The sequence below is a fragment of the Notothenia coriiceps genome, unplaced genomic scaffold (genome assembly GCF_000735185.1).
Source record: "Notothenia coriiceps isolate Sejong01 unplaced genomic scaffold, NC01 NC01_scaffold00017067, whole genome shotgun sequence".
In the NCBI taxonomy this organism is placed as follows: domain Eukaryota; kingdom Metazoa; phylum Chordata; class Actinopteri; order Perciformes; family Nototheniidae; genus Notothenia; species Notothenia coriiceps.
The window spans coordinates 349420-359893 of record NW_011349768.1 but is presented as its reverse complement, the minus strand read 5'-3'; the positions used below and the strand labels follow the sequence as shown (position 1 = coordinate 359893).

The 10474-nt window shown below is 41.0% G+C and overlaps 2 protein-coding genes across 2 annotated transcripts in view; both read left to right on the top strand.

The window, feature by feature from the left end:
* The first annotated feature begins 1145 nt into the window (after positions 1-1145).
* Positions 1146-6081, top strand: sirt7 (sirtuin 7). The gene is made up of 11 exons (XM_010776461.1): positions 1146-1318; positions 1450-1587; positions 2108-2212; positions 2291-2361; positions 2461-2533; positions 2613-2711; positions 3185-3421; positions 3528-3608; positions 3702-3808; positions 3962-4196; positions 5614-6081. The coding sequence occupies exons 1-10, from the start codon at positions 1214-1216 to the stop codon at positions 4170-4172; spliced, it is 1227 nt and encodes a 408-aa protein (XP_010774763.1). The 5' UTR covers positions 1146-1213; the 3' UTR covers positions 4173-4196; positions 5614-6081.
* A 543-nt stretch (positions 6082-6624) lies between these two features.
* The window catches only part of LOC104950040 (ethanolamine-phosphate cytidylyltransferase-like), an 18232-nt gene continuing 14382 nt past the window's right edge, over positions 6625-10474 (top strand). The window contains exons 1-2 of the mRNA XM_010776479.1: positions 6625-6914; positions 9349-9451. Of these exons, the coding sequence (XP_010774781.1) occupies positions 6787-6914; positions 9349-9451 (231 nt within the window). The 5' untranslated portion in view covers positions 6625-6786. The remainder of the gene's footprint in view (positions 6915-9348; positions 9452-10474) is intronic.

Here is a 10474-nt window from a genome sequence, read left to right as displayed (position 1 = left end):
ATACCTCCACTGTATGATTCTATCCCACATTGAATACTGTTTTGCAAACTGGTCGTTTGCTTGTGCCACAAACCTGAAACCCATAGAACAGCTGTACAAGAGGGCTATCAAGGTGTTTGACAGAAAGCCAAATTCATACCACCACTGTACCATCCTTGAAAAACACAATTTCTTGAGTTTTGACCATTTAAAGTCTTTTAAAAGTATGTGTTTTATTTATAAGTGTTTACATGGACTCATCCACAGAAAACACACTGGACGTTGCACTAGGTCAGAAACCAGAGGAGACGGTCCACCGCAGAAGGACCACTTTTGGACAAAATGTACTTTCCATTAAAAAGGCAGCTCATTGTGGAATAGCCTCCCAACTGAGATACGGGATTGTCCCACTCTCAATAGTTTTAAAGGTCAATTTAAAGAATGGTTGAGACACAAACAGACGTGTAATCACCGCTAAATACACTTTAACACAGGGGTATCTCCTTTTGCACTTTATATATCATAGCTGCTACATTGTTGCCGTGTGGTAAATGCTTGTATGCTGCTCATGCTCTTTCTGCATATCATGTATTTATTGTTGCCATATATATAAGTGTCATGTTCATAAATGTTGTATGTGACGGGACTACGGAAATGAGCTCAAAGCTAAAATCCAGCTCATTTACATTTGAAAGCATTATTTTTGTTTAAAGTGTTCATCAATGTCCCGGTTCAAATAAACGATTAAATGAAATAAAATAAGAACATTGCTATATCACAGAAATTGAGCACAATCAAGCACTTAGTATCTACGAACTCACCACAAGTTAAATATCAAAATTATGCACACGTACTTTATGTAGTGTAAGAAAGACTCACCCCGCCCCCAACAACAAAAATCCTGATTGTGGACTAAATGGGGTGTTTAATTTGATTTACAAAATGTTATGTATTCTGTAAGATTACTGGCCAAATAATACCCTGTACCATATTTTAAGACTTAAAAACAGTTAGAACAAATGTGGAATTGTTGCTTTTCAAAAATAGTACTTGGGCCATAGACTGTAAAAGGCTTGGGTGTACCCCAAGCAGACCCCAATACAGCCCCCGGGCAGCAGAGGGCGCTGCTGGCAGTTTGCCCCCCTCTAAACGGAGAACATCCGACCATCTGGTATGTGGTCGCTGTGTGCTGTGTTTTGAATAGATAGCCACCGCTCAGCTGATTTAAAACGGGATGGAAGAGGAGGCAGACACCGGTGTTCCCTCGCGGGTCGAGAGGAAGGCTTTGCAAAAGGCAAAAATACTTCAAAGAGAAACCGAAAGGAAGATTTTCAGACTGGTAAGAAACATTTAGAGCCTTTTCCTGCAGCAGGCTGTACCGAACTAGATGGCTAAAGCAGCGTTTATTATCTCTTTGCATGCAGTTGGTGTGAGTCTGACCAGGTTTCTCTGTCTTTCTGTTGCCTGAAGGTGGGAAAAGTCCTGAAGAAACCTGAGAGTGAGCGGTCCGAGGAGGAGGCTGCTGTGTTACTGCTACACAGAGGAACTGTAGAGGAGCTCTGCAAGAGACAAGTCCGCAGAAATGTGCTGAAGAGGAAGCAGGAGGAGGTGAGACTGCCAGGCCCAGCAAGTGTTTGCTTTCAAGCTAACTGGCTAGGTGATATGTTACCTGTAGGTAATGGGTTATAATCAGTGAAGGAACCAAGACTGGTTTACCTTGACAAAATGGGTTTCCCAGGTCTAGTTAATAAAAAAAGAAAACTGTGGGTCCCCAGGTTTTCCCCACAAAACCAAAATGATTAACGAACCCATTTATTTACACAATAATAAACTGGATAAAGGATAACAAAGGGTTCCCTCGAATGCATGGTATTTAAGGAAAATGATATACAGGGCCCGCCTTTTCAATGCATATCAATCCTGTTTTAGGACTAATAGGAGTCTTGGGAAGTTGGATCTTGCAAATAAATAATGTCATTTTTGATTCCATATGTATTTGGGTTTGGTATGAGCAAAGACAATAAAGGGCACACGTCTTTATCCAAGTATCTGCGCGAAAGAATGCTTGATTTAACAGATGTTTGTGGTTGTTATCCTAAAATATCTTGTTTTACTGCACTACGTGCAGGTGTTTGATGAGGCTGATGAGCTGAGGAGTAAAGTGAGACAGCTCGCTGCGGCAGTGAAGCAAGCAAAGCACCTGGTGGTATACACTGGAGCCGGCATCAGTACGGTATGCTAATCTCAGCATCTTTTAGTTGACTTTATCCTTTTGAAACTTATCCGGCACTGACAATGTATTTTCTTTCAGGCAGCTTCTATCCCAGACTACAGGGGGCCTAATGGAGTGTGGACACTGCTGCAGAAAGGACGGTCAATCAGGTGAGATATGTAGCATATCAGTGTACACTGATATGCTGTTAGCTGTATATATTTTTTGAGGTCAATTGGACTAATTTATTGTTTTTGTTTCTCTTACAGTTCGTCTGACCTGAGTAAAGCTGAGCCGACCCTCACACACATGTGCGTTAGGACGCTACATAAGGAAAAGCTGGTATGTTAGACTCAGATAAACAACTTATTTCACAAATCATTTTTTTATGCATGCTTGGTATTTACAGTGTTTTCTTTAGTTACAGCATGTTGTTTCTCAAAACTGTGACGGGCTTCACTTGCGTAGCGGGCTACCCAGACATGCCCTGTCTGAGCTTCATGGAAACATGTTTATTGAGGTGAGACCCACTCATTATGAGTATTCCTTTTTTTAGTCTGACTTACACACAGAGCCTCTTTTTTTTCTAATCAGTTCTAAATGCAACATTCCCGCTGCCTGAAAAGACATGGTCCAGATATTTTTGAACAGAATTTGCAGCGCTGCCTCCAAAAGCTAACAAAACTTAAAAAGACCAAGCCTTATAAAGTCTAATAGGGCGGTTTTGGCGCAGTGGGCTAGAGTGTTGATCATCAGATCAAGGGGCGTTGAGGAAAACCAGTTTGAAACCCGCCACTGCGCCAGGCCGTTGTGTCCTTGAGCAAGACACTTCACCCTAATTTGCTCCTGTGGGTATTGTTCTATTGTTCACATTAATAACTGTTACATGTCTAATATGTGTAATTGTAAAGCGCTTTGAGTGTCTTGAAAAGCGCTTTAATACAAATGTAATGAATTATTATTAATCCATTTCTGATCCTCTGTTGGACCTAGGTGTGTACATCCTGTAGCCCGGTCAAGGAGTACGTGCGTTTATTTGACGTGACGGAGCGAACATCGCTGCACCACCACATGACAGGCCGCAGGTGCAGCCACTGTGGAAGTGAACTCAGGGACACCATAGTGCATTTTGGGGAGCGAGGAACCCTGGAGCAGCCTCTCAACTGGAAGGGAGCGGCAGAGGCTGCAGAGACGGCCAATGTTATCCTCTGCTTAGGCACCAGTCTGAAGGTAAGGTTCAATAAACAAGTTTGCATTTGGTGATCTGAAAAAGTTGTTTCGTTGCTATTTCTTAGTCGTCCTTCATTCTGTGGCACCCTGTTTCTTGCTCTTCAAGGTGCTGAAGAAATACGCTTGTCTGTGGTGCATGAACAAACCAGCAAGCAAAAGGCCAAAACTATACATTGTCAACCTCCAGGTACAATTTCGTTTTTACATTTCAGGTCATAAGGATGTAAATTAACATCTGGCTTCTCTGATACTTATTATGTGGCTCTGCTTTTTGACCCAGTGGACACCAAAAGATGATCTGGCTGCACTGAAAATTAATGGCAAGTGTGATGATGTCATGAGGCTCCTGATGGAGGAACTGAACATCCAGGTGCCAGGGTACGACAGGTAAGGTTCTTCAAAGGGTTTGACTAATTTGAAATGCATTATTCAGGCTTTACCATACTTACATTTTTGAATATTTCCACTATATACACAGAAATAGAAAGATAAGTCCAACTTTTTAACCCAAACTTGGTTTTTCTCATGTTGTCTCATCAGGGCGAAGGACCCCGTCTTCAGTCTAGCTGTACCTCTGCGGCAGGAGGAGGTGGACAGCCATACTCGTGAGGTCATCGCTCATCTTGATGTGCAGGAGGACTGCGTACCTGACTCTGGAGAGCAGGCAGAAGAAGCCACAGCTGTGCAGGGCGGCTGGTTCGGTCGAGGCTATGGCAAGGGAAGGAAGAAAAAGAAGAAAAAAGCTGCATGATCAAGCAGACTACGATGTAGTGAAGTATGCCAAGTGATCAATCCCAAAGAGGGATTACGTTTCTTACCCATACTGAGGAGAAGTTGGTTTAGGGTGCTATTTGGTCCTGAGTTGGTTTCTTGCCACAGGTGGTGTGTGTGTGTCAAGGGAAACTGAAGATTGAGTATTTGTCATTCGAAAATGGCACTTTGCACCATACATTTATTATTTTATACCAAATACTGAGTAAAAGTAGCTTGAGTTTATGCAAGATAATGTAGATTTGGTATTTTGGCCATTTGGAGTGCAATGCAACAAGTGTGACAGTTGTGAGATTTTAATGAAAATATATCAAAATGTCCAAAGAGAGTTTTGAAACCACTACTGCAGCATTAGGAATTGTTATGTGTACGAGTATGTCACAAAAACTTTAATGACATAATGTTTTTACATCCTTTGAAGCCAACTGCTGTAGGGCTGAACGATTAATCGATTTTAAATCGAAATCGAGATTTTAAATGATGCGATTATGAAATTGCAAAGCCAGCGATTTTTTTAAATTTAAAAAAAACAAACAAATGTTGTTCTTCGTGTGTCAGTCATCCACACCAATCAGAAGTGCTGTGCTCCACATGTACCAGTCATTGTTAACCAATCAGAAGTGGCCCATGATAGTAGGTGATTGATCCAATCACCTGCCAAGTATTTTTGTAATACTTTTCCAAATGGCTTCCAATTGAGCTTTCCTAGATGGTTTGGTGAAACAAACCATCTGAGTCAGGTTAGTAATGTTCCATCACATGTTTTAGATCTATTACAGGGTAAATCTTAAACTGAAGCTTGACTTTAAAGCAACCCAACGGAGGTTTCATGTAAGCTTAGTTCTTTCACTCGGCTGCGGGGGGTGCTAGAGAGGGGAGCACGTTGATACGACCTTCCTAGCCGGAGATATGGCCGCATTTTACAATAAACTTCCGTTTGGTCGCTTAAAAACAAATATCGCAAATCCAATCGCAATATCTGTCGCAATTCGATTATTTCCCTAAACTGGTGGCGAATTATCCTCTTAACATGTTTTTTGTGCAGTATCATTCATCAACCTTACTGTAATATGTGTTTACCAAGTTGTTTGGTTTGAGCACAAGCTAGACGTAAATCATAAAGGTACCTTTCAGTGTTTATAAGTGGGAAATGCCAATACAACATCAGTAGCGTTCAAATGGCCAATTATTGATTGCGGTGCTGCAACAGCTTTTACTGAGAAGAGATTTATAAGGTTTTCTACATGTATCACTTGAGTAAAATATATTTTTTCTAGTATTTTTCAGATGTTTAAAGTGTGCATTGTTGAATTTACTTTTTGTAATGAGTTTGTTTTCTATTGTTTTAAAGGTATTTTTGTTAACTTAAACTATTTCCTGTTCTAACAGTCACCTCTCATTCTGTTGTCATTCATCCTCAGGTTTGCAGCTACTACTGCACCCGGTGGAAGATGTAGAAATTGCCTATGTTTACATTTTTATGCAGACACTTTAACAAAAATGTTAGCTTTTTGTTAAATGTATACCTTTTGATTACCTGTTAGTTTGTATCATGTCAAGTTTTTGTTAACTTGAGTCATTGTAAACATCCAAATATTTATCATTATCTTTTAATTTGTCTCAGGGAGATCCAGTAGTAATTATGTCATCCTGTACAGTTTAGTGTCAGAGGTTATTAAAGACTGGCCTTAACACAATTGATAATGATTAATTAATTGATATCTACACTTGGTCTTTAGATCTGAATTGGCAGTACTGTAGCTTAACCTTGACCTTTATTATCTTATTTGTGCAAGTTGATGATTTTGACTGTGTGTTTTTTGTATTAACTTTTGTTTAACTTATTTAATAAAACATTTTCTGTTTATCCCTTAAATGGAAAACACTAACCTAACTCTTATCTAAATCTGTTCATCATAATACACTGTCAAATGAAAATATTATGCCTTTGTGTTAAGGGTGACTGACTGTAATGTGTAAGTGGTGGAAGAAGTATGAAACAGTTGAAGAAGCAGGACCCCCTCTCTTTATAATACTCTATCACCAATTAAATTATGTGTTCAAGATTCCCCAGCTCTCAACAGAAATGATTTAACCAACACTTTTGAGTATTATCAGCCAAATGCACTCGAAATTCCTCTTGCAGAGCAATTGACTGAGTCCTTTTTAAAAAATATATTAACAGGTCAACATGTCTTAAAACAATTGTGTGTTTTGTTTGTAGGATGTGGATTTTAAAAGATAACCATAACTCGTTTTCCTTTCGGAGCAAATGAAAGCAACACTTGTGGAAAAGTACAGTGGCTGAGTACTTAGTCACATTCCTCTGCTGGTAGCACTTTGTTTATAGGTTGTAGCTGATCACGTGATAGGAGGGATTATGCAATCAGCACCTCAGCTCGAGTGGCTCCGTCCGACGTGACGTACCGATGATGTCGTTTTGGAGGCGTTGGTCGGTGTCAATGTGTGCTCCGCAGAAGAAGAACACCGTCCTCTGAAAGAATCCTTCAGAGTAACCGGAGTGAACTACTTTGAAACTTAACCTTTCTTTTGTTTTTATTCGTAATACCACTACGTTATTTGAAGTTATCAAAATGATGAAGAACGGGCACCACGCCGCGGAGGAGCAGCGGGAAGAGGACTCAGTTTGCGGTACACCGGGTGGCTCTGCGTGCAGCCCGGAGAAAAGGAAGCGCGTCGTCCGGTTATGGTGTGACGGCTGGTGAGTCCCGGTGCCCGCCGCTGACATCATGTCGGTGTTGCTTTATTTAACTCTGTCCCGCAGTTTGAAGTGCTTTTCGCAGTTATTTTGCAACACAGTGGTGGCTTGGCAGGCTAATGCTAGCTAGCTAACGATACATACATTAGCAGATCGTTACGTAGCAACAGGAAGTTTACCTTGTTCATCATTCATACATATCTAGCTAATCAAGTCAAATGTGACTTTATCTTACAATTGTATTTTTTTATTAAAACGTATACTTTGTATCTTTTAATAGCAGCACAACCTAAAACAATACATCAGGCATCACATGTTTTGCTACATGTTAATACACCAGCTGTTAGCATCGGTTAGCAGTTCCTATGGCACCGTTATGGGCGAGGTCCTCTCAGTCCACTGCCTCATAGTAAGGCTGAGCTTATAAACACATTCTGAAATGTGTGAAACTAAACCCAGACGAAATGGACACTAAAGGTTATTTAAAGGTTAGAAATGACCTAATGTTAAAAACCTATGGCGTGTTATGTTGCATACTAGTCTTAAACCCACCACAATGACTTACAGCTGACCCAGAGAAAAATGTATATAAAGCAGTCATACCCTCTCGTCTCATATTCTGCATGAAATCCTGCTGTTTACACCTCCAAGGTTGCCTAAAAAAGAGTCTTGGCAGGGATGAATGTTTGATGCCTTTTGATGCTGGGTAATAACCTACAAATAGGTGCAGAATGGAGATGACTCAAGGGCATTTATTTTGTTTTCCGTGAGTAGGTTGGTTGTGACACTCAAATAATGAGTCAGACATCAATATCTGGTTATTGTCATTGCTTAAGTCAGGAGTGTGCACGCACTTCTAAAATAAAGAGGAGAGCTTCTGCACCTAAAGTAAACAGGCCATGAAAGAAACACAGTGCAGGAGTCCACTTATGAATACACCTAGCTGTTATAGTTTAATATAGGTGTAATAGACTTGTGGACCTTAGAGCCCTGCAGTGAGTAAATGATGTATTGTTATTTTAAACTCTCGCTCACCAACCATGATCCTCACGTGATGAAACTGCAGCCAAGGAGACAACGGAATCCAAATGCGCAACACATAAATCCTCTCCTGGACTCACTCCCTGCTCAAAGAAGTGGCCTATAACACGGCCTATCTCATGTGGAGGTTATAAATAACTAGCATAGTGAACATGTTGTCCAGTGTGACGCTAAAGTGCCATGTTGTTGTGGTAGATAGGGGTTCCCTCTTCCTGGGGGATTCAAAGGGCTTGTGTTTAGGCAATTCATTTTCCAGCAGTTTAATTTAATTGTCAAAAAAATATATAAAAACCCTGCAGACCGGAATAGTTATTGGTTTCAGGACAACCACAGAGACATACTGTCAAAAAGAGCAGCTGCTAAATATTAATTATAAAAATACTTTAACTGAGCCAAGAGGATCAGTCTAATAACATAATAACAACTGTTTTCACTATACAGTATTGACAGAAAGGTGGGTCAAGAATACATTGTAGGTTATTGTTTTGATAACTAATTACCATGTTACAAATATGCAGTATGTGGACATGGTTGTTGGTCTGACTCACTCTAGTTACATTTGACAGATTACTTTTTTTTGGCAGCTATAAAACATATTCGGCCCATTAATCACAGAGTACACCTGGAAAAGTAGGCTTCACCTTTATTTATTCACTTTGTCTCTCACTAAAGCTGTCACTCACAGATGTTGAAAACAGCTAGCCGTGTTATGCATATACATGCCTCTAAAGTCTATCTACAGCGAGGAGATAGTGTCTAAGATCCTGACTAGGTGAGGTGTGGGAAGTAAGGGGATTATCCTTAAGTGTGTTCAGACTAACAGCTTGTGCTAATAACATCATAGAGGAGAGGTCTACCCACAGGAGTTTGTTATTGAACTTGGCAGTATTGTGAAATAAGTGTTTTGAAAATGTAGGAATGTCGAGCTGCAGGGTGCTCCACTGAACCACATGTTCATCTAAACCTAAAGAAACATTAAAAGAGCTGAGCAACATCCTAATCATCTAGGAATATGACTCTTATTGGCACACTGTACGAAGCGTCTCCAATCATTGGCTTTCTCAAAGATAAACTAGAGAATGTTTTCAGAGCAAAGGCCACACGCACACTTTCCTCTACTGTGCAAGTCCACCGTGAATCTAGATTCAAATACAGATAAGATCAAGTTAAAAGACAGAGCCAGAAGAGTAGGCCATTCAAAGCCCTCGTGCCAATGTAAAAGACAATGGTGCTGGAGAAAGCTGTAGCTGGGGGCTGTTCATGGTTAAGGCCACGTCCCTTATTGTTGTATGTGTTTATCTGTTAGTTTGGATTCAGTTTGTCCCTCTGCTCTTTGAGCGCAGACAGCGTGTTTTGTTATCTGTGACATTGTGTTCTCTTCTGTCTGTCTCCACAGTTATGACATGGTTCACTACGGTCACTCCAACCAGCTGCGGCAGGCCAAAGCCATGGGAGACTACCTCATAGTCGGAGTGCACACAGATGGTACACACATGCACACATTCTGACATGGATCTCTGTCAAAGGGGCCCTTTTGTGCTTTTGGGGGTTTTCCCTTCCCTGTAGTGTTATATGGGTTCTTGTCCATGTAAATTGTCTGCAAAGGCTAAAACCCCAAAGTTCCCTCCAGAGGGAGTTTCTCTCTGTGAGACTGACCGTTGAGCGGCCCGACCAAGCAAGGAGGCAGAGGCAGAACGTCCAAAAATATAACCCGACGTGGGCATTTATTAAAAACAATGTGCACAAAGTTCACACAGCCTCAATCCTGCTGCTGTTCACGCGAGCCCAGCCTGCAGCCACCAGGATCTCACACACACTACCACTACCAGGTTCCAAGAAACAGCACCTAAATACACACACTAACAAGACACAGGTGAGGGGGGAGGAGACAACACAGGGCACCAGGTGAACACAATTGGGTAATCAGTAGGAGGGAACACAGAGACGACCGGAAGCAACAGACAAGATGGGGGTGAACACTTATACCATTAAATAAATACTACATCAATAAATTATATAAACATGTTCACGAGAGCTCTAGTAACGGCGTCTCGTCGTTACACTCTCCCACACACACCCGTCCCCCCTTTCTGAAATGCCTCCTTTGTTTACGTCTGTAACATAATTACATCACAATGTACCACTTGAGCTTCTATTGGCTAGCACTCCAACACACTGTAAAAGATATCTCTAAGCTGTTGACCAATCACAACAGAGCAAGCCAGCTAACCAATCAGAGCAGACTTGGCTCTGGATTCAGACAGAAGGTGAAAAGAGGTGCTGCAGCACAGGCAGTATGAGAACAATAAAGCGCTTTTTGAACATTAAAGCATGGAGACATGTCACAGTAGAGACACTAAATCCAAAAATAAACCTTAAANATACCTATTGCTACAGAAAAAATGTTCTAGCCTCCGTGTGTGTGTGTGTGTGTGTGTGTGTGTGTGTGTGTGTGTGTGTGTGTGTGTGTGTGTGTGTGTATTAAGCTGTTAGTATAGATTAAGCTCTGGGACATTAGGTTT

What these genes read in the sequence shown, in the direction of transcription:
- sirt7 (XM_010776461.1), top strand. Translation starts at nt 1,214, where the DNA reads ATGGAAGAGGAGGCAGACACCGGTGTTCCCTCGCGGGTCGAGAGGAAG. An exon ending in CAGAAAGGACGGTCAATCAG is followed by an intron (nt 2,362 to 2,460) that starts GTGAGATATGTA and finishes TTTCTCTTACAG; the next exon opens with TTCGTCTGACCTGAGTAAAG. An exon ending in TATACATTGTCAACCTCCAG is followed by an intron (nt 3,609 to 3,701) that starts GTACAATTTCGT and finishes TTTTTGACCCAG; the next exon opens with TGGACACCAAAAGATGATCT.